Raw genomic sequence first — 23,878 nt, 5'->3', positions numbered from 1 at the left:
CGTTGTTGTCTCAATCTCCTGCAGTAGCGTTGTGTGGTGGACTGTGTCAAAAGCTTTTGACAAGTCTAACGCTACGAGGTTCGTTCTCTCACCGGGTGGTTTCTGGTTGAGGCCACGAACTAACTGAGCGTTTATGACGCTAAGTGCTGTGCACTTTTCGGAATCCATGCTGGGACCACCCTTCCGAGTTTCCACACATCGGGTATTTGAAGAGTGGTCAGCGACAGGTTGAGGACCTTGGTGAGATATCTTACTCCCGTCGAGCCTAGATGCTTTAGCATTAGCATGTTGATTCCATCAGGGATAATGGATTTGGAGGATATTGCTTTGTTTATGACACCCTGAACCTCCCCATCGGTGAAAGTAAGTGCCGCGCCGTCGTTCGAAAACGTCAGACGGAATCGATGCTGGAATCGCAGGTTCACGCACTAAGCTCTCCATCCCTATGGGAAGCTTTCCGAGCATTTTAAAGGCAGCATAAGCGTCTTTGCTTCGGTGTATAGAGGTAAACCTCCATCGCAACTATCGCAATGAGCAGATAACTATACTCAGCGATAGTAAAGCGGCACTAAGAGCGATCTCCTCCTACGAGATCAAATCAGGAGCAGGAGTGCAGAGAACGGCTGAATTGCCTAGCGGAACGTAACCAGGTACACCTAATCTGGGTGGCCGGTCACAGAGGAATAGCCGGTAACGAACTGGCTGACGAGCTAGCCCGATCCGCAGTTTCCACTAACACCGTAGGACCCGAACCCTTAACTGGAGTGGGTTCCCATACCATAAAGGAGTGCTCCGCAGAAAAAGGCATTGGAAACAAATGCATGGCATGTGACATGCCAAGTTTCTAATTGGGGGCTACAACCACAACTAGTTTAAATTTGTAATTAACCTCCCTAGGAACAAACTCAGGCTACTCGTCGCATTTTACACTGGCCACTGCAAGCTGAACAGGCATTTATATAACATGGGCCCATCCTCTTGCGGTAACTGCCGGTTCTGCGACAGGAAGCCTGAAACACCAGAACACCTGCTAATCGACTGCACAGCAGTCTGTAGACGCAGGATTAAGGGCCTTGGATCCATGTTTCCGAATAGGGAAATATTGAACTTTATCAATATGCTGGGTCTAAGTGAGTCCTTGTGATTTAGGAGAAGGCACAATAGACCTAAGGTCGCGGTGCGTTCCTTATTCTTATCTTATCTTATAGCCGAGTTAACAACAGCGCGTCAATCGTTTCTTCTTTTTGCAACGTGGTACCAAATGGAAATGCCAAGCGAAGCCAGGTCCTTCTCCACCTGGTCTTTCCAACGGAATGGAGGTGTTCCTTTTCCTCTGCTTCTCCCGGCGGGTATTGCGCCGAATTCTTTCAGAGCTAGAGTGTTTTCGTCCATACGTATGACATAAGCTAACCAGCGTAGCCGGTTCCATGCTCCATGCCAAGTCGTTTAAATGACATTATTAAAATGAATAGTTTGAATACCCGTTATTAAATTTTCATTTTCTTCCATGTTTAAATATACATTCTACATAAATCTGCTAAAACTTTTTTCCAATGAAATATACATATAACATAAATGAAATTAAGTACAGTGATATATAACATAAAGGTGAGTATATGACTAGTACATTATTAGAACCTACCTTTTAAATTTTCGGAACTACAGAGAACTGAATCAACCAACATCAGCTGTGCCAAAACTTTTATCCGTCAGTGTACTTATGTACATAATTTACGAATTTAAAATTGAATATACAATAAGTATGTAAGTATATCGGCCATCTTAATTCACATTTCAACATATAAAATTGTATATAAATTTGTTTAATTTTTCTATTGTTTGTCCATTTTATTGATTTATCACATTGTATAATTATAAGCTTATCTATCACATAGGCAATTTTTCAACGTTCTTATAACTATCAACGTTCTCATAACTATCAGCATATTTTTTCGATTATTTAAATAATTACTTTTCGCGTGACAAGTAGTTATCCGTATGGATACATTAAGTTGAAGCGATCTAACTTTTGATTACAAAGTAAAATACCTTTAAAATAATAAAAAAATATTTCTTCCCATGTGTACATTTGTATGTATTTTCTTTTAAATACTTCACAGCATTGTTTTATCATAAACCAGCTTCATGTGTAGCTTCGCTCGAATTAAATCACTTTTGTCTAATTTACATAGTTTCATAATGATCCGTTAAGTGGTTTCAACTTGAAAACGTAAAAAACAAACTTACATTCAGATTTATATTTATATATACATATGTACATACATATAATGTACGATTTAAGGAGACAGAATTATTGTTCATAAATTTTTCTATTTTTAAGACGAACGCCATTTATGGATGAAGGAATTTATCATTGGCGCAATTTTATTTGGATTATTTAAATGAACGTGATGTGATCCTTCTACTTCATAGAACTCAAAATGAGGATTTTGTTTCATAATCTCCAAAGTTTTTTCAAAATGTTGGCGTGGTTCGAAGTAGGGGGATTGTAATGCTTTAATGAACATATAGGGACAATTTATATTGCGTGCCAAACTTAATGGTACCTCTTCACCAAAACTGTAAAAATACGTCGTTTTTAATCTACTATCTCGTGCAAAGTAATACTTTTGAGGATTATTTTTAGATGGTCGAACTGCTCGCTCTAACAAAAATTTACATGTTTCCCTTTCAACAGATTTGTTTGAACCGTTATATAAACGCTCGACCAATTCATCCCAATCATAAGAAGGTGGCTCTGAACTGTTTATACGGTTTTCTTGTAAAATTATACTATTCATACAACTTTTATAATTATCTACTATTCTTTCACTAGTCCGTGCTAGTGGCTTTAGACCATCCAATCCAACCATCATATCAACCTTTTCAGGGAAAAGGGCGCTAAATATAAATCCATTTATAGAACTCATAGAATGACAAATCATTGAGATTTTGTCCCATTGAAAGTAATCCATTACTCGCAACAATAACGATACGTAATCAATAGAGTGATAAGAAATTCCCATAGGCAACCAAGAGGAATGCCCATGACCGGGTAAATCAATTGAAAGAAATCCAAGATGATTAGGTAACAGTGGCGCCAATGTGTCGTATGTACCTGCATTGTCCTGCCATCCATGCAACCCAAGTATGGGCCTAACATTTTTGGTTCCAAACCATTTTCCCTTAAGATGACCCCAGGGAACTGGAATAGAAATTTCTTCAAACTTAAGAAATGAGAAATTATTATTACACATTCAATAGAACATTTTATTAAAGTTAATTTCAACTTACATGTTTTGTGATGTAATTTGTATCTTTGAGCGTTGTAGGGGCTGATGAAATGTACCTTTTTATGAACGTAGTTCCCATGAATTGTGGTCTCCGGAGCATTTTAAATACATTGGTACCTAACGACGATACCATTTCAACATCTGGATTAATACACCTGAAATTGTGTTCATATAAATAAAGAGTTATACTTCTTTACTCACTCATCTACAAATCTTTATAGTAAATGTTGCAAAGGGAAAATGGTAAACAAAGTCCCATACTGAAACGTTAGTTGGCGCATTAAAATATGCAGGTGAACTTTGAGCTCTTGTAAGCACATGTTTACATCCTCATTTAATTAGAGTTGAGTGAGTTTATGTATATATTTTATCATAAAACTTTTTATAACAAAAATATAATAACGAAATCAGTTAAAGATAAATCTGTTTACTTTTAGATAGAATTTTATACGCTTCATGTCTATCGTATTTGCTTTATTTATGGATATGCAGATGTAAATAAGGCATGGTAAAGATGAAAAGCAAAATTCCCAATTTCATCTCTTTGTTAATTTTCACCCCAAAATACACTTTTGAAAGTAAAACAAACATTCCCACATTTAATAGTCACCAAAATGGGTTAAATTTATGTAGTTCCTTGAGCAAACCGTATATTTACCCGAACGTTACACCAGCTGAGATAAAGAAATGTCCAACTTATTACAGTGAGAGCGCCTCAAAACTTTTTATTTTTTTTTAAACTTTTTCCATTATAGCCAGATCGGACAAAATAATAATTTTTATGCATTAAAATTAAAATCTCCAATATTTATTACGATTAAAAAGTACTGTAAATGTTCAGGAGAGTGGATTTTCCGAAAACGTGCACCAATTTTCACGGGAAATGTCTTCAAATACTCGTTTTTAATTCTGCTTTACGAATATGTATGGCGCGAGCCTTTAAAGACAATATTTTCCTGGTGTTTATAAAAAAACATCGTATATCCCGAAATTAAGAATTCGCTTTTACACTTAACACGTCTTTAAATGTTAAAAATGTATTTTCTATCAATTATATACACGTAATTATTGATGTTGTTTAGTTTGTCAATAATAGAAATTGGTTTTTATGTTATTTTTTATAAAAATATGAAAAACTTCACAATCACTTCACTTCAACGAAAATGGCAAGGTTGTGTTCGAAATTTGCCATCTCTGCTGTGAATTCGAATGGGCACTGTTGATTCATGCATTGATCGTTTCGAATTATCGATACTCTCGATATTCCGGACTGAACGAGAATTGATAAAAATGAAAAATACATAATAGAAAAATTTATAATTCATTAATATTGCCGAAAGAAGAAGAAGTTGGACACAGAAGAATTATAGTTATTTGTTTTCGAGCGCTCGAATTTCTCATTTTTACCATTTCTCTTTCAGACTCGAATATTGAGAATATCGATATTTTAATTTCTTTTTATTATTGAAATAATTATTATTTTTCTATTATGTATCTCTCGTTTTTATCAATTCTTGTTTAGTCTCGAATATCGAGAGTATCGATATTTCGAAACCGATCACTGCTTGTATCACTAGTGCCAGTTGAATTTGGAACAATTGTGCCATATATAGCGTAAATATCGTGCAAAATCGTAATATTTTTTATGGTTTTTAATACAAAAAAAAAAACATAAAAATAGGTAACGCGCATATATATTCGTAAATTAGAATTAAAAACACGAATTTTAAGACATTTCCCGTGAAAATTGGTGCACGTTTTCGGGAAAGGCGCTCTCCTGAACATTTACCAATAATTTAATTATTTAATTAACATTCTTTGACAATCTGTCAAAATCTTACCCTGCACATCAAAAGTGTCAAAAGTTCACTTTCAATTGACAGAAATTTGAATAATTGTGATATATGCTATAATCTATTTACCTTTTATCTTCCTATCTGTTTACCTTCTTCTCTTTGCAGAACTAAAAGCTTCTGATTAGAATTTTCTCAATCAATTAGGATTTTCACAAGTCTCATAAAGTTGTACATAAGTTATGTATGTATAACGATTCGAAAACATAGCATTGAGAATTGTAAATGTGTAAACTCATTTTTGTATGAAATCCAACAACAATTTTTTTAAACAAGTGTAAAAATTTGTAATTTTACGATGCTTTACGACAGGTTGTGAGTACTCCAAATGTGTAGAGCGAGTGCATTGATCGAATAACAAGAATGCTAGGCATATGAATTCGAAACTTTAGCAATTACATATGTACCATATTTATATACATAAATGCACACATATGAGTGCATATAAGTAGGGAAACACACCCCACACACATATACTTACCCATTTATATACAATTTGCACGAAAGTTTGCTGTAGCTAACCTTAGAAATTACTTTTGCCGTGTACATACATGGAAAACCGTTCAAAATTTACATGCAATGTACATGCAAACATATTAAAAGAGGGACAACACACGATGGCAGGGAATGTTTTTGTATGTACCATGTATACCATTTTTCAATTACGACATAACCTTCCATTTTATGCTACTACATATAAAAATGTACTCATTCTTTTCAATTACTGCATTTAAAGTTAATCAAATTTACATCTGACTTAAATGAATCACTTTCAAGATGCTTCTGAATAGTATTATTTATTATCTTTCATAACCTTTTATGCACTATATGTGCACTTCGACACTCCCATGTATGCATAACTTACATGCTTAACCAAAAAAAAAAGGTTGCTCTTTCTTATCCCACATTTGAGACTTCCATGTATGTACTCATACGTATATGACCAAGTCCTTAAATGGCTATCTATTATAAAATAAAACTAAAGAACCATTTCGAAATAGAACACATTTTTAGAAGATATCCCTCCTCATGCTGGATTGGTTTGTAACATGTAAGTAGCAATATTACTTCGCTCAGGGTGACATTACCAATTATTGTGTAGACAAGGGACACAACCAAAGTACTTTATCAGCTGATAGCACAGCAACGCGGACTATAAACCGTACTTTGAGATCGATTTCAAAACCTTTTGATGTAATTCGCACGTATTTAACATTTTTTTAAATATACATACGAATATTTATTCTACTTTATATATTAAAAATTAATTTCATTACATTTATTTAACCCCATTATATACAATGCTTATGTATTAATAATATAGAATTTTGTCCAGCAAAAAACATCCATGTTTATTACTTCAATATAAAAAAGTTTTAGTATTATCAGTAAAAGCAAAACAGAATGACAATATTTTTGCAACAAATTATTTAGTTAAAAATTAGAATTTGTGGTTTTTATTTTCAGTAGGAATAACGTATCAAATTTAAAAATAAAATTCTATACAATAAAAATGAATTTTGTTTTTATAAGGGTTCCGTTATTTACTTAGTATATAAATCTATATATTTAAACCAAATTCTAATGGTACTCATTTACTGATAAGGTTTTCATTCTTTCCTTTCTATACACATATAAATTATTTAGTAGCTTAAGATATATAAAACTATCTTATAAAGCACACGTATCAACGAAGATAACACAACAAAATAGCTGGGGACTAAATATAAGTGTCAGCATTCACTAAACTAATGCATATATTATTAAATAGACGAGTTGGTGCTTCTAACTCTGCAGTCATAATGAAACGCTAATATAGAGTTTTATAATTCAATCTGCAAATGTACATAAGTGATGTAACTTATTCGAATTTGCGATATTTAGCTTGGTTCCCACTACGTATATTTTGCCCCGCAACTCCCGTTACAACCGACGTTGTTGTGTTTAAATTTTCGCTATTATTATTACCAACTGTTGCGCTGCTCACTTGTTGCAATCGCCTCTTAACGACAATTTTTCGTCCTTGGGTTGGAACTAGGGCTGTTGTTGTTGTCGCCGTTTTTGTAGTTGGTATTTTAACATTAACCAGTTCATCCGTATGTGTACTACTAGCAGTACCGTCCGCATCGTTCGGTGTACCATCCACATCCGTATTATCATCATCCTGAAATATTTTCAAATTTAATTGAAAATATCATTTTTAATAATAAAAAGAAAATATATACCTCTTCTGCAGCGTCTTCACCAGTTTCCTCCTCTTCGAATTCAATATTAAATCCCTCAGGGGGTTCGACAAGCTGTCCATTTGAAGTGGGCAATGGTATTTCCGGCAAAATAACTTGATGATTTGGTCCATTTCTCTCATTCATTAACTGTTGCAATAGTTGCGAAATGTCTTCGCGCTTGCGCGTTACTGTTAATGTATCAAACCAATTACTCAACTGTTTGATTGGCAGTCTGTAGTCTCTAATTGGATCTTTAAAAAAATGTTCTACATATTGCAATAGGTATAGACCACAATCTGTGAAGTTATTTTGCTGTGGCACTTTCACGCAATGCCCTGGCATATTATCTTTGTTGAATACGTGAGGAGTAACATCTGACATTTTAGCTCGATATTCACAGGTCAGGTAGTCTCGTAATGTGGCAACAACACGACTACGAGAAGCTCCCGCCAGAGAATCGAAAATTAATATTAACGGTTGTTTAATTGCTTGAGATTTAATTCCGCTAATACTTGTATTGCTATTTGACAAATTATTATTGGATGCCGCCAGCCCTCCACTTATTGTAGCAGATACAGCCGAAGTGCTTGCACCACTGTCAAAATCGCTATCATCTGATGCTAAATCACTTTCGTCGCCTTCTGCTTCATCACGTTCGCTGTCATCATCACCTACTCCACACACTTCTGCTAACATCGTACTGCTATCCCGTTTGGAGAGTGGTGTAATTGTCGTATTACCAATTTGCAGCGAGACCTTTTTCCCTTCTATCAAGATAATTTCATTATTAATAAGAATTGAAAAGCTTAAATGATATATAGTTACTTTGTTTTTTTAATTGTTGAGGCTCCACTGGGATATTAGTATCATATGTTACAGGACCTTTCATCGTAGGAAAACATATAATAGCTAGGAACCAATGCGATTGCTCATTAATTGGTATAATGATGAAGTCCTTTTCAAATAGATTAACATTCTTTGTCCAATTTTGAACACGAGCATGCCGTTTTTGCGCTGCAGTCTGTTTAACATCTTTATCTGGGTTATGATGATGCCGTGTCAGCGTCGTTAAGCGTTTATAAAAGAATGTACTGAAAATGAATGCACGTTCACGCTGCGCCTCTGGTACCACATTATTATGAACCCATTTTAAATAAAAGTCGATTATTATATCGTTTAAATACTGGTCCGTGGCAAGGCAAAGATAGTCTTCGGTATTGATCGAAATGCCACCTTTACCGGGTGGATAAATCAGCAATTGTTTTATTTCGTTAGGGTTTAGTTGGGTCGTGGTTACACATGTTGTGGATGCGGCTCTGTAATGTAAATTATTATTAGGTCTATTGTGACGGAATATTTTACAGAAACATACTCGTTAGTTTTATTTGATATTTGTCTATCAGTTGCTTCTGCACGTTGTAAAAGGTCTTGTGCATCTACGTCAGATATTTCATCGAAGAAATCCCAAATTGATTTTATTACATTACGTGATTGATCCGAGCATGAACTAAATTGCAGAATTATTTTACGAACTTGGTATGGACCATTGGGTGAAAAATAAGCAGCTAATAAAAACATAAAGAAAATATAAGCAAACAATTTTCAATTTTGCATTAACAGTGTTATTTACAGCCATCAAGCGTTGTGCCATTGTCCTTCATTTGTAAACTGTTCTTTATGTACTGGGCACAATTACGTAAAGTGTAGAAACACAGCATAGATTCCGAAACTTTCGAGAAATGTGCAATAATTTTTACAACTTCCCTTTTATGTATATGCAAAGGGAAACTATCATTTGGATTATTAACCAAAGGAGCTACAAGGCAGACACCTTTCGATGTGAATGTCACCTGAAAACAAAACACCGTTTTACACATGTATATTTTGGGTACATCAAAAAAGCTTACCGGCTCCTTTGGCTCATAGCGGTATGTTCCTATTCGTACAACTTTGCACTGCAACGCCGTACTTAGCTTATCGGTACAATTAGATAGATCAGTCACATCATCACGTTGAAAATCTGTAAGTAAAACAAATGGTTAATTTCTTCCGTTTTTAATGATGCGTCTATTAAATGTAAATAAGTTCTGTTCACAATGTTATAATAAATACAATTGCGGAATAAGAAATTGCTACTATCACACGTTTTTCATCTGTTCTTTCGAATGACGTTTAAAGCAGCAGAGGTAATAATTGTGAACGTTTCGTGAATTTGTTAATTTAAATTTCTACCTTCCAATTCCATCGCTCTGCTTTGTCTGTTCCTTTAATTACACTTTTCTATGCATTAAAATTGATCTTAACAACAATTTTACGACAATATGATTAATTTTCTCCAAGCTATTGGCTTTATCAAATTTTCCGACTTTACTTTGATTTTAACTTCGTCAAGTGATGGCGACGACCTGTGTCAGAAGCGACATCTGACGGCATTCAAAAGAAATGAATTCGAACAAGATGAAGAGCATTGCCATACCGAATAATAACAAAAAATTACCAAAAGTAAAAGTAAAAAAAAAAAGAATCAAATATCACGTTTCATTACTTTTACAAACAATATAATAGTTTGTTCTCATACTTGTTTTTTATTTCTTATATTAACATTTACTTATTCATAAATAAGCTTAAAGTTATACAAATACATATGTTAATATAGAGTGCGATGTTAATGTTCACTGTTTATAATTTTTTTATATATAATATTCTTACAATGGGAACTCGTAAAAACAAACTAATTGACATTTGAGATTTTGCATTTCAGGTGACTATATATAATTATTTTCGGTTGACTTTGGATGCCTTTTGAAATTAACCTATTTCTAATGGCGAAGAGTTCTCTAAAAGGACAAGACAATCAAAAACTGAAGAAACGAGAACTGTAAGACCGCTCTTTCTTTTCCAACCATATCACATAAACACTCAAAAGTTAATCAATAATTAGTATTGAAAATATTACTTGCTAAGACCTTTTAATCTATTGCAAAAGGTCAACAATTTGACTAAAGTGTTTGGATCAATAACGTCAAAATCAGCCGTTTTATGAACCAAAAATGAAAATTTCAACCAATGAAAATTCTCTTTTTAAATGATAATTGAATACGAATAGATTGTAACTTATACAGAATCATCAAAAGAATAAAATTAATTGACATTATGTTGTAACCACTTCTTTCGTAAGAGGAATCATGCTCCGTATCGACACAAGCTTCTATAATTGAAGCATGGTACAAATGTATGTACATATGTATGTATACATGTATATACATAGGTATCTTCGAAACGAAGAATTGTGTTAAGGTCACAAATATGATAAATGAAAGAGTAACATTAATGAATTTCACTTAATTTTAACACCTTTATGAAACCAAAATTTAATTCCTATTTTCATAAAAATAATTCTGTTTCTTATCTGCTAACTATCACTAGCTATTCAAGTTTCTGCTGGAAAAGCGTTCCTTAACCCAAAAATTTAGCAGAAGAGAACAAAAGTCAAGAGAATACTAAGCAGAGATCAAAAATGTGTTAAACACATGTGTTTTGAATTGTGAAAATAAAAATTCGTTGGATTAATTTTCATGTGATTTTAGTATTTTCTATTATAACGGGTGATTTTTTTGAGGTTAGGATTTTCGTTTCTTTGCTTTTTCGTTTTTTGCATTCCTGGTAGGTAGCTACTAGCAGCTACAAATTTAAATAAATATAATTGGCATTATGTTAAAAATATTTACGAATTTATGATTTCTAATATTTTGTATGACGCTTTAGAATCAATAATGGATTACAGTCCTAAAATATTTCTGCTTACTTCCATTGGAATATTAATTTTGTAAATATCTTGAATTGTTTGTCATTAGTAGATTAATTATTAATTTTTATTGAAGTACATACACTTACGGTCAAAATAATAGGTGTCAGTTTAGCTGGTACTTTTTTCATCAAATGGTAATTAATTAATTAAAAAAAAAATAAAAGGAAACTCGTGGTAGTTCAATAAAAACTGGCCTAAATAATGATCGCCGCACGCTTCTAATGACAAAAAGCTACACGACAAAGTTAGACTAGATGCTAACTAACGAAAAATTCGGTTTCAATTAGTCGGTAACCTACCAGACGTAAAGCCAAAAAATTCCTCTTCTACCAAACGTCCACATACAGACACGAAAAGCTTTTGTCACAGAACCTGGTCCCACCGTAGCAAAAAAGTGGCGAAATATTTTATTCAGTAATGAAGTTAAGATTAATATTCCCCGAAATGTTTGTAAAAGAACTGTCCGCCGGACTAAATGTAAAAAAATCCATTGTTGGTCCACACAAAGCCAATTAAACATGGAAGGAAACATAATAGTGTGGAGATGTTTCTTTTAGCAAGGCGTTGGTCTTTTATTTTGGATAAAGGACACAATGACTGCCTTTGATAAGACATATTTTTATTTATAAAAAAATATTTTACACCTATTAAATAAAATGTTATTTCTTGTTTTGAACAAAATTTCAGTTTTAATATTCGGAATTAAATATTTTCGATATAAGTATTATATTTCGATTTCATAAAGTAAAGCAAAGATATAACTAAAACCAAATTGTTTTAATTGTAACAATTACAAAGTTATTAATATTTTAGATGAAGTCATGCTCCCATATATTGAACGGAATATCCCTTTAATTTGGCAATTCCATCAAGACAATGACCCAAAACATACAAGACCCGAAGTCTTGAAAAAAAAAAATGGTTTTCAGATCATCGTGTTGATGTTAAGGCTTGGCCAGCACAATCACCAGATTTGAACCCAATCGAAAATTTATGGAATCGTTGAGGAAAAGATTGGACCTATTAAACCAAAAATAAAGAGGAACTCTGCGAGAAGATTCAAGAGGAGCTACTCTATTCCACAGAACACTTGCCTTAGCCTAATTGAGTCTATGTCTAGAAGATGTGCAGCTGTATTAGACAACAAAGGGCACGCTACAAAGTGCTAACAATTTTTATATTTGGAATACACTGCAACAGAGTATATTAGTTTTGCTCACTTAACGGTTGTACTTATCACCTAAAACTAAGCAAGGTAGATTTAAATTATCAGGATGACGAGAAAAGTCGAAATCCGGCCGACTATCTGCATATCCGTTTGTTCTACCGTGCAGGCTGCAACTTGAGTAAAAATTGCGATATCTTCGTAGATGGATGAACCCGGACCACTGCCACGCCCAATAAACGCCATTACTAGAGAACCTATAAAGTGCGAAAATTGATGGAATCGGAAGATAACCCCGCTCACTCACCATGTAACGGTACTGTTAAAAACTACTTAAAGCTCAACAAATCAATAAATTAAAATTTATCTCCGATATGGTATGAGAGGGCTTTATTAGAGCGGGTGTGATAATTGGACGATGGGCCGTGCCACTGGACCCGACCGACCGATTTCGACAAAATGAAGTACGTCACATTATTTTCTTATTCCTATGATACAATAAGAAAATGGACGAAATCGGACAATAACCACACCTACTTCCCATATAGTATTTAAATTTCACTCGATTCTTTCACTTTCCAATGGTTCAAATCCAAAAAAAAAACTGTGTAACGAATGTTTGGACCCCAGTGACTATAGTTCGGTTGAATTGGACCAATGTTTCCCTTTGTCCCCTTATACCTAATATAAAGATTTTCGAACTTCCGGGTGACTTTGTATGGCATATATCAGACAATATGTGAGTTATGACAACGTATTAGTTCAATAAAATCCCTTTATTAAATATGTGCATCCTATAAGTTTTGAATCGTTTTTTTTTTTCATTTTTAGCCCCAGGCCAAATTACCGTCAAGAACTACATTTGATTGAAATATCTTTTAAATTTTCAGACATTTTTGATATTTGGTGATGTTAATTTTGAAATTTTGAGAAGAAGGTACTATTTGTTCGAATCATTTTTCCGATTTCTTAATTGGTTTTTATATTTTATATATTTTTTAAAGTAAAGGGATTTTTCGGTATCCTTTACGAGAACTAGTTTCTCATTATGTGCACATCCCTTTCTATTCAAGAAGCTGCTCATTCATCGGATCTAACCACCTCTTTTTATGCACAGCAAACTCCACAAAGTAAAGAATATTGTAGTTTCGGTGTAACCAAAATTAACATTTTTTATCGTTTTTTCTTTACATTATTTCTCAATTCTTTAATATCGCTGTGTCCTTTAAACTCATCTCTTTTATTATTCAGAATAGTTCAGAAATATATTTATACATGGAGAAAACCAAATTTGAATTATTTCTGGAAAATGACCATACGTATGTTCATACATACATCTGGTACCAAAAACTATTAATATTAGAATAAAGCTCTGCCTTCAAATTATTGTATCATGGATTTGTTTATAAATTTTTATTGAATTAAAAGTTTAAAGTTCTAAAAGTAATATAGGGAAAGATGATGTGCAAGAATAAGGTACCATATTTTAACGGTAAGACTTAGATACCTAAAACATTTTATTTATGCACCCTATTAATTTGCAATATTTTCAGTGTAAGTGGATATTTTAACATTTTATATTTAAGTATGTAGCAAAACCACTCACCTGCGTAAATTGCATTTTCATCTAAATCTGGCATGCTGTGTTCAAAACTCAAGGGTTCGTAAGTTGGCGTTTTAAAGGCTGAAGAATTTGCAGCATTGGACATTGTAGAAAACTGTAAATTCAAATTCGGAAAATGTCTTGATTTGCAACATAAAATTATTTATAATATGCTTACCGATCCAGACACCTTATTTGATGATTCATCGTCTTCCTCCTCGTCACTGCTAAGTGTAAGAATTACAGGTTCTACTTCGGCTGTTCGACGGCCACTACGTGAGCCGCGTCCGCGTGCAGTGGCGCTAAGACCTCCGCGGCCTCGCGCCGAAGTAGTACTACCGGTGCTACCGTAGGAATTTAGCGCATTTTTAGCTTGAGAGCGTGCTAATGCGTCACTGCCTCGTCGTTTATCACTTGCCATAAATTCACTGTTGGAAATCGACTTTGACAAAGTCGAATCCACTGCCATTGAAGCGTTATTTCCTAGGTTCTTGACAGAAGGAACTCGCTTTGGCGGTTCGAGAAAAACTCGTTTACATCGTTCACATTTAGCATGATCATACCCGCTGAAGCCACAGCTTTGACATACAGCAAGAAATCCTTGTATAATTTTACGTGGAACATCCTCCGTTGTGTTAGAGGATGAACTAGAGTTGTTTTTAGTAGTATTTGCTGCGGCATTACTGTTATTTGCATCTTTATGTGTAGATTCGTTAACAACTGCGCTGGGTGTTTGAGCTGGGTTACTTGCCAAATTTCCATAATTTGTTGTTACTGCTGACTGACCAACAGTTCCTTGCGGCACATTTGTATTTCCTGTATTACTACCACCTGAAGAAGTATTAGATGTTGATAAGTTGTTGCCACCCATTGGATCCTGTTGTCTATTCATTTGCAAAGTTTGTTCGGCACGAGATATTAGTTCGCTGGCAGATTCCTGAACCGAAAAACCGACCGTTACAACAAAATCGATATTTGCACCGGGATTTTCTACGCATTGTATAGTGGTCGAACTATCAAAAGGCACGCCTACTTGCTCAAGTAAATCTTGAACGGTACATGATTCTCGTGGCAAGGTGAAGGTTATCAGCCGCTGTTCACCTGACACTAATATAACCAACATTTTGGCACTGTTTCTATCCTTTTCGGCCATTTGCGTATTATTCCTATTCTGCATAACATGTTGTGTATGAATCTCGTAGTTATTATGTGATGTGCGATGCACAGCTGACGACGATGTTGTCGTTGTCAACGCTGTTTGAGATTGTTGCGTTTGCTGAGTCGACTGAATTGGTTGAGGAGCAACTCGTGCAACTGGGACTATTCCAGTATTTCCGGACGAATGCGCTGGTAGTATTTTGTTTGAGGAAGGAGGTCCGCTTGCTCGCAATGGTGTTTTCATTTGCAAAATAGTAGTTGTCGTTGTACCAGCTGAGCCGGGATTAGGGGGATGTCTTTTGCGATATTCAGCTAAGGTGATACACGCGCCGTTCTGAGTCCGCACTAAGCGTGTATCATCGTCATCTTTGGCAAAGTAACTTGTCAGAGTAGTACCCACAGGGTTAGCAATGTTGGAGGTCGATCCCGGCGGTTTTTGCTGATCTTTCTTTACTACTACTGCTTGAATGCTATCTTCTAAATCTAATTCATAATTGCCACTGCTATTACCACTACTGTTGGAATTGTTACCACTATTCGTATTCCCACTGGTGGACACTACTGGAGTACGGAAACGTGCTCCAACTATTTGTGTTGAACGCTGTTGCGCCTGCGATGTACCCGTTACTAATTGCAATTGTTGCTGTTGACTATCACCAATATTTCGGTAAATATGCTTTACTTGCCCTTGTTGGTTTAAAATTGTTATGTTTTTGTTCATTGCATTTTGGATGATCTGTTGAGATGGAGTTATTTGTTGTTGAGCTTGCAACTGTTGTGATTGTTGTTGTGGTTGTACTACTGGTGTGGCTGCCTGTGTGTTTCTACTAGCAATTACAGCACCTCCACGTGCTCCACGAGCCGCTCCACGTGCACGTGCACCACCAGCAGCTCCCCCCCTAGGCCTGGTTGCTCTGGGATTTTGTGTTGACTGTATTGGTGTTACTAATGGAGGTCGTATAGCTCGACCTACTGTAGTAACTGGCATACGTGCGATTAAAGTATGAGTACTTCCAAGAGCACCACCTCCTCGTGGTGATTTATTACGAATAGCACCACGCATAACCCCACCACCGGATACCCCTCCACTCATGGTTGAGGCCACTAAATGTTGTTGCGGTGTTTGCTGTATTGTCATTTGAGATTGCTGTTGTATTTGGGGTTTCAACTGTTGAGGATTTTGGACAGTAGTTGCTTGAATAGGATGAAATACAACATTTTGTTGCGTTGGCGTTTGTTGATGTTGTTGTGCCGTTTCTTGTGGCGAAGCACCAACTCTCGCCTGAACTAAACGTGTTGTTGTGTGAATTGGACTTGTCGTGGGAGTTGCTTGTAATTGTATGTGTTGCTGCTGCTGAGGATGTTGCTGATGCGTTTGTGGAGACTGCTGCAGAATCGTTTGAGTTTGAGGTTGCTGTTGCTGTTGCGGTGTATACAGTACACGATTAGTATTGTATATAATACGTTGCTGTGGCATTGATTGACGCATAATTATTTCTGGATGTTGTGGTGACTGAATTAATACCTGTTGCCCCGATGGTTGTTGTAATATAACATGTGCATTGTTAAGCATCTGAAATGAGATAGTTTAATCAACATGGGGCTTAGATTCAAAGTTTCTTTAAACTTCACACATTACACATTAAGGTGCATTAGTTTACAAATTAAAAAAAAGTTTAATGTTTGGCTTGTTGCTTTTAAGTATTTATCTTTTCAACTTGTCTTAAATTTAAAAACCGTTAATTTTCTGCATAGTTATTTTGTATCATATGACACTAAAATTTGCTTTCCTATTCTCAATATAAGCAACTCAATAGTTCGTCTTCGTAGTAAGATGGTCCTTAATAAAATGAAAGTGAAGTAAGTAAAAATTCGTGGTTTTAATTATTTTTATATCTCATTACAAAATGTTCTTGTCCGAAATAGGATATGCTAGTTGTGAGTGACCTATTGGGAAATGATACGTTAGAATTAACACTGATCTGAGATTTAGCTGAATATCATGATTGAGAATATATCGGCGCTCTATTGCTTTGAAAATGTCAATAACTAAAATTTTTGTTAAAAACCAAAAAAAAAAAAATCACTTTAGTTCATGCCAAATTGCTAGCGGTTATATCTTACTTGAGTTTGTTGATTTTGTGATTGTTGCTGGGGTTGCATCCGATAAACTATTTGTTGAGTTTGTTGTGGCGTCGGCATTGAATGGTGCTGATGTACAATTTGTTGCTGTTGTTGCTGCTGCTGTTGATATTGCTGTTGTTGAACATGTAATTGTTGCTGTTGTTGCTGTTGATGTTGCATCTCCTGTTGTTGTTGTTGCTGTACTAAGGAATTCGGTTGTAATATTTGCTCGGTGGTATAATATAATTGCGTCTGTTGTTGTGTTTGCTGGGCCAACTGGTGGTGATCCTGCTGCAACTGTTGGCTCTCATGTACATAATGCTGCTGTTGTTGATGATGATGGTCATACATAACTTGTTGCTGATGTTGAACTGTTTGTTGTTGTTGCTGTTGCGAGATTTCATCTCCTATTATATATTGAGTAGTTGTAGCTGTGGGCTGCTGCTGGTATTGCTGCTGTGCTGGTACACTTGTAGTTTGATAAACTACCTGCTGCCCTTCGTTCAACATCAGTTGATCATCCGGCAGAAGTAATTGCTGGAAAAGTAATTGAAAGTTTTATAAACCCAAATATATGTAAATAATAATCCAAAAACAAAGAAACATTAACAAAACCACAATAAAACAGAAACAAATATATAAGTAAGGTAATAAGTAAATATTATTGTTTTATGTTTTGATTCTGAGTGGCCGGGATATTAGGCTGTAACAGTACTAAAATAAAATAATATATTTTATTATTTAAACATTTTCTAAATTTGGTGTTTGATTGCAAATTTTAACGAAAGTTACTTATGTATTTAATTTAGAATTATCTGTGTTTGAAGCTTGATAAACATTACTATTTATTTATTTAAAGAAATGTTTTGATAGGTAAAAATATAATAACCTGAGGTCGGTTATGGCCTCCGACTCCAACATCTTCACTAGCAACGTGAACAACTTGCACATCTGTGTAGATTTGCTTTAAATCTTCAAGGTTTTGTATTTGGTAATATTGCGCCATTTGGACTTTCTGTAAATTAAAACAGGTAAAATATATATTTCTGTTTACTATAGTCTACATTAACTATTAAAGCTTAAATTTGATTCGGCCGTTTTTCCTTTCTATTAATGGTATGTGAAAGATATGTTATTTTAACTAAAAAATTATTATGCTTCTTTTGATTTTATGTATAGTATAGTCAACGAAATCCTATGTACTCGTAAGATGTTCTTTCCAGGCGGAATATGTATTTATAAAGATATCAAAACAACATTTTTCAAGGCATTTTTATCATTAGTTATTATACTATTCGTTCTTGAATTTAGTTATTAATTATTATCAAATTTACATTTAACATTAAATATTTGTTTCTAAATATATCGTCCATATCTATTTCTTTTAAAGTGTCTCGCATTACTAATTTATGCACGTGTGCCATTTTTTTAATATTTATTTGGAATACAAATATGTATTTATAACATAGCACACATAAAGAACATCAGTAAAACAACTGTTAATAAGAATTTTATTTAAAAGTAAAGCACCTAGAGTATTCTACTTTACCAAATACTATTTGGTGGCAGAAGAATATTCCAGCTTCAATAATAGGTACATAAATTGTCTTCTATGAAGCACATATTGAATATATTTTTACATACATAAGCACATAATATTAAAAATCTTAATTTTTTTGCAATTTAAATTTTCTTATACTATATAATATTAAGGATCACGTCTCGGAATTTAACTTCACATTAAGTACTATTGGAAGCATTCGGCTGTATTTACATACATATACGACCTCGGCTTGTGAACAAATTGATACACAACCACTACATAAACATTCACTAAACTTTTTCTACATTACACAATATTAATTACGGAAAACTCACATTTAATGGCACAGTATCGTACCCAACGATTTATTTTTGCAGGACCAATAGTTTTCTACGTTGTTTCTACATAAAACTCATTTTGTTGAACTCCAAATATTACTACGAAATTGAAATTAAGTTTCACACAAAAATTGCTTTCTTCTTTCGTGAAATCAAATATGGCGTGGAAATGGAGTAAACTTCCTCGCACCGCACCGCGACGAGTGACATTTTCTGTTGAACGTTTTCGAAATTTCGAACTTCGAAAACGCGTACAAGGTAGCCACCGCTTTATCACAGCGACACCTACGTAGTAAAATCACTTTGACATTTTCTCTTTCTCTTCATCCCTTCTGCATAATAAGAAATATGCAAACAATTATCAAATGACATTTCGAGTCGTTTGTTTTGGCATGGCAAGTGGTCCCACTACTACGTTTATATTTTACCAGTAGGAAAAAGAGGTACCACAAAACGTTATTTCTTAATATTGAACACCCGCGATAACATTTTATTCTTAAAATTGTATAGGTCAACAACACAATATTCTGATTATAATACATTTGCTTTATAATTAGTTTTAACAATATTTTCCCGTTTATAACCGAAGATTCTCCACAAGCAATCGTTTAAAACTCAACCTGAAGCGACCGTCAGATAGTTTGTGTATATATATGTTCACAGTGACGTTTGTAATGACAGCTTTTACATTTGATTTTTGGTTCATAATTTCCTTTTAATCTCCATTCTTTATGCACTCCCGCATTGTTGCCAGCTGACAATTTACTACCAATTGAAAATTTAAAAAAAAATTATAATACAAAATTAGAATGTATGACCGTATATATAAAGCCTAAAATGCTTCTTTACTGGCTTAATCGATATCTATTAATATTATATTCAGAATTTTTTAATCCAACTAATGATTATAAGTAAAAATGTAAACAAATATCTAACTATAGTTGTTCCCATATTCTACATAAATATTTATATTTAAGTTCTCAGCTTTTCCTTATAAATTAATTATTTAACCTAATGTTTAAAGTTATATAGGTAGAAGTTCTCTTCTGATATTTAGCGGCAGAAAATATTTCCTAAATTTTGCAAAAGTCAGGATTGTCTGCTACTAGATATATTCCAAATAGAAATATACTAAAATAATTTTGTTAGTTAATCTCTTGAAGAAGTGGATATAGTTTTTAAACACATATAATTATGAAGTATTTATTTTACTGAGATTCAATTTTGAAAAAATAAATAAAATAATAAAAGTTGCTAATGAGAAAATTATACGGGTAGTTTAATTCAATAACAAATGCGCTTAAAAGTCTTCAGTACGGCAATATTTATATTGAACCGTCATTTTTTACTTTTCTAAATATTTGCGTCATTTGAGCGAGTTTAATCTAAATGAGTCACTTGAAAACTACTTGTTTTTATTAAAGTTTCGATTTAGTTATTTCTTGTTCGTTGGTATTGTAATTATTTAAATATTAAAAATGTTCTCTAGTGGACCGAACTATACGAAATTAAAGACAAACCTTCGTCTGGCTTTAAATCGCCTTAAATTGCTTGAAAAGAAAAAGGCAGAACTAGCACAAAAGGCTCGAAAAGAAATTGCCGACTATTTGGCTACAGGGAAAACTGAAAGAGCTCGTATTCGTGTGGAGCATATAATTCGGTAATTTAATGTTTAATTAATTATATTATTTGATGGTATAATAGTGTGTCTTATCCAAAAGTGAGGATTATCTTGTGGAAGCTATGGAAATAATAGAAATGTACTGCGATTTGGTGCTTGCGCGATTTGGATTAATTACTCAGATGAAAGAACTAGATGATGGAATAGCAGAAGCGGTATCTAGTTTGGTTTGGGTGTGTCCTCGTCTGCAAAGTGATGTAGCTGAACTCAAGGTGATTTCCGACATTTTTATTACTAAATATGGTCCCCAATTTGCGGAGCATTCACGCACTGCCACTGGAGAGCATCATGTGTCCGGAAAATTAATGAACAAACTTCAATTGCAAGCACCACCGAAACTTCTTGTTGAAAAATATCTAATTGAAATTGCAAAAAATTATAACATTGAGTATGAACCCGATCCACAAGTTATGCAGGACGAAACTTCGAATGGTTTGTTAAGCTATATGGTTCCAGTCGTTTTTGTATTAATATATATATATTTAATTAGGAGCTGAGGTACAGCCTCACTTGATTGATTTATCGGATAGAAACAATCTTGGAGGCGGTGGAGCCGTAGGACCACCCCCACAAATGGGATTCATTGGATATCCGTCGCTTCCTCCATTGCCTGACCCACCAGTAGCGAAACCATTCAATTATCCACCTCCATATGGTCAAGGGTCTGAAGCTGGTGGTGCTAGTGGAGGGCATCCACAACATCCATTTTCTTACAATATACCTCCAACTCAATCTAGTTATGAACAAAAGGATTTGAATACTTCATTTATAAATGTGAGTATATAAACTATTGACTAATTGAAAATTTTACCAATCTTACAAAACTGCATGAAAATTTTGTTTTGTTTGCTTTTATAACACAACCCTCTTACTGCAATAACATATTTAGAATGAGTTGACCAATGACCTTTCGTCAAATGCAGCAGAAGGCGCAACTTCTTGTAATTACACCGAAAACAGTCCTGATGAAAATATTTTGGTATGATTACATACACGTATTTGAGTGACTACATCATTTAAACTACTTTATAGTTGTTGTCAAAAACATTGTTTAATTTAGTTTGTTTCACCGATTCTTACCATTTCCGTGTTCACATTCTTTATTAACTTCCTAATGATTTCTACTAATTTTATTAGTATTTGATAAATCGTATCAAACTTATTAATCTATTCACATTACTAGTATAAGTTTCATTGTAAAATTATATATTGGCTTGCATGTCCTTTTTTAAGCTTTTTTGAATTGTCATGTATTTCATCTGAATGGATGAATTATTATTAACGGATTCTATCAATAATTTGCTGTATTTTCTAAATTATTGCTTTTTTAATTTTCCTCAAAACCAGCGTCCTAAACCATATGATGACCCCCCACCACGATATACATCAATTAATCCTGTAAATATGCAGGTAGTTTTTTTTCTTTCATTTTAATTTTATAATTTTTGTCTTTGATTTTTTGAAATATATGGATACTAACGCTATTTGGCATAAAATGGTGCAACATAGCGTACTTCAAACACTCAGGAGAATAAATCTTGGATACATTATATTTAATTTCAGGACAAAAATAAGCCAAAACCACAACCACGACAAAAATTGCCTCCTCCGGGTCCAAGTGCACCACCAGCTTCTTCAGACATACCAAATTTGCCCAATGTTCCTCAGGAGATGCCTGATATGCCGAGTGATGAAAACAAACCCAACAACACCGATAACGACGACATAGATTTCGACGATCTGTCACGTCGTTTTGAAAATTTGAAAAAACGCAAATAAACGCAATACTATTTAGGATTCGAAATATTGTAGAATATTATATGTTTGTATAAGAGTGAAGTTGAACATGAACCATATTATCACCAATATATATATATATATATATTAAATTGTTAATAATATAATGATAAACCTGGATATTTTAATTCACTCACTCCTAATAAGAACACCGACGCAGAATTACGGTATTATCAAAATCGGTCGGCAGTGGCATTTCCGGGCCAATGATTATTAATTTAAAACGAGGAAAAAGAAGAAACATCTGGAATTTTTGCTTCGACTAGTTTAAGATCGAAAATGTGAAAATTATTGAACTTGGAGAAATGAAATGCGATGTAATATTAAAAATTTTTAACGAATATATTATTTAAATTAAAAAATTTCTTCGTTTTCCACTACTTCCTTTAGCTCGATTAGTTCAACAAGTCCTTTGCCTCTTGTTTCATTTCGTATGAGGTCGTCGATAACACGGTAATTCCCAGGGTCTATAAGTAATGTCATATGCAAAGTGGCATCATCCCATTCTTCATGCTCAACTTTAGTAGCTAATTTAGTAACAGACTCTTTTAGCCGATGGCCTCCTTCTTTACCAGCAAAAGACACACGGAGCTTCATACGTGAGCGCTCTAATGGTATATGCTCACGTAGTAATTTTATAGCATCCAGTGTTTGTTGCTTTGCATTTTTGTTCATTTTAATGGAGAAATGGGCATCCTTCAACGCTTTTTCAATAATGGTTGCTGGATAGGGTCGGCGAGTTTCGGGATTAACACATAACGCTGCCACACTGTTTATAATGCTATTTAATTGGGCATCTAAAACAGATTGTCGTTCTTTCTCAGACACTTGGAGTTCTCCTTTTGCTAAAATCTCCTTGCATACTTCGGTTTCATCAGACTTTCCAAATGCTTTGATTAGTTCTTCCTTTTTTGCAGCTTGCCCTTTGGACACATTTGTGAAAACAGTGTGCGTCTGAAGAACCTCGTCAATATCTTTTTCTCTGAATATAGAATTGAATAAAAGAAATAAAGACGTTACAAATAAGCAGACTATTTCTCCTCATACTTACGTGTTATTCCGCCAGGATAGTACTTTGTTTTTGTAACAAGCAATTTCAAATCGTTTGCCACTTTTTTTTAGTCTTACAACTGCTACATTTGTAAGACGTATCTGGTTTGTTGGAGTAAAGATTTTCGACATATTAAAAGTTTAATTTAAGAATTTTATAAATACAAATAATAAGTTCTGTTTGCAATTTCACATTGTTTCAATGAGAACTTTCTAATATCATGAACACGGATGTCAGAA

General features: G+C 34.0%; 4 protein-coding genes across 13 annotated transcripts; 1 reads left to right on the top strand and 3 right to left on the bottom strand.

Annotated features, from left to right (window-relative positions):
* Positions 1 to 1,564: 1,564 nt before the first annotated feature.
* LOC105225616 (probable serine hydrolase) lies at positions 1,565 to 4,110 on the bottom strand. Of its 6 annotated transcripts, none has more exons than XM_011204157.2 (3): positions 3,952 to 4,110; positions 3,295 to 3,448; positions 1,565 to 3,227 (listed from the first exon to the last, which is right to left on the bottom strand). In XM_011204157.2, the coding sequence occupies exons 2-3, from the start codon at positions 3,424 to 3,426 to the stop codon at positions 2,337 to 2,339; spliced, it is 1,023 nt and encodes a 340-aa protein (XP_011202459.2). In that variant the 5' UTR covers positions 3,427 to 3,448; positions 3,952 to 4,110; the 3' UTR covers positions 1,565 to 2,336. The 6 variants fall into 6 exon arrangements, with proteins under 6 accessions (XP_011202459.2, XP_011202461.2, XP_011202458.2 ...); XM_011204159.3 differs by having other exon boundaries at positions 3,904 to 4,000; XM_011204156.3 differs by lacking the exon at positions 3,952 to 4,110 and adding an exon at positions 3,725 to 3,940.
* A 2,447-nt stretch (positions 4,111 to 6,557) lies between these two features.
* Positions 6,558 to 19,772, bottom strand: LOC105225617 (uncharacterized). 2 transcript variants are annotated; one of them, XM_011204161.4, is made up of 11 exons: positions 19,108 to 19,772; positions 18,119 to 18,244; positions 17,230 to 17,766; positions 14,126 to 16,678; positions 13,951 to 14,062; positions 9,279 to 9,391; positions 9,002 to 9,221; positions 8,744 to 8,936; positions 8,197 to 8,687; positions 7,372 to 8,138; positions 6,558 to 7,310 (listed from the first exon to the last, which is right to left on the bottom strand). In XM_011204161.4, exons 2-11 carry the CDS (start codon positions 18,233 to 18,235, stop codon positions 7,008 to 7,010), a joined length of 5,406 nt encoding a protein of 1,801 aa, XP_011202463.2. In that variant the 5' UTR covers positions 18,236 to 18,244; positions 19,108 to 19,772; the 3' UTR covers positions 6,558 to 7,007. The 2 variants fall into 2 exon arrangements, with proteins under 2 accessions (XP_011202463.2, XP_011202464.2); XM_011204162.4 differs by lacking the exon at positions 18,119 to 18,244.
* Positions 19,773 to 20,466: 694 nt separating this feature from the next.
* Positions 20,467 to 22,702, top strand: LOC105225619 (IST1 homolog). 4 transcript variants are annotated; one of them, XM_011204163.4, is made up of 6 exons: positions 20,467 to 20,770; positions 20,832 to 21,223; positions 21,282 to 21,565; positions 21,681 to 21,770; positions 22,139 to 22,201; positions 22,355 to 22,702. In XM_011204163.4, exons 1-6 carry the CDS (start codon positions 20,589 to 20,591, stop codon positions 22,568 to 22,570), a joined length of 1,227 nt encoding a protein of 408 aa, XP_011202465.2. In that variant the 5' UTR covers positions 20,467 to 20,588; the 3' UTR covers positions 22,571 to 22,702. The 4 variants fall into 4 exon arrangements, with proteins under 4 accessions (XP_011202465.2, XP_011202467.1, XP_011202466.2 ...); XM_011204165.4 differs by lacking the exon at positions 21,681 to 21,770; XM_011204164.4 differs by lacking the exon at positions 22,139 to 22,201.
* Positions 22,703 to 22,909: 207 nt separating this feature from the next.
* Positions 22,910 to 23,878, bottom strand: LOC105225620 (ribosome maturation protein SBDS). Its single transcript, XM_011204168.4, has 2 exons — positions 23,640 to 23,878; positions 22,910 to 23,570 (listed from the first exon to the last, which is right to left on the bottom strand). The coding sequence occupies exons 1-2, from the start codon at positions 23,768 to 23,770 to the stop codon at positions 22,943 to 22,945; spliced, it is 759 nt and encodes a 252-aa protein (XP_011202470.1). The 5' UTR covers positions 23,771 to 23,878; the 3' UTR covers positions 22,910 to 22,942.

This window comes from Bactrocera dorsalis, unplaced genomic scaffold, assembly GCF_023373825.1.
Source record: "Bactrocera dorsalis isolate Fly_Bdor unplaced genomic scaffold, ASM2337382v1 BdCtg166, whole genome shotgun sequence".
Lineage (NCBI taxonomy): Eukaryota > Metazoa > Arthropoda > Insecta > Diptera > Tephritidae > Bactrocera > Bactrocera dorsalis.
This window is presented reverse-complemented; position numbering and strand designations above follow the sequence as displayed.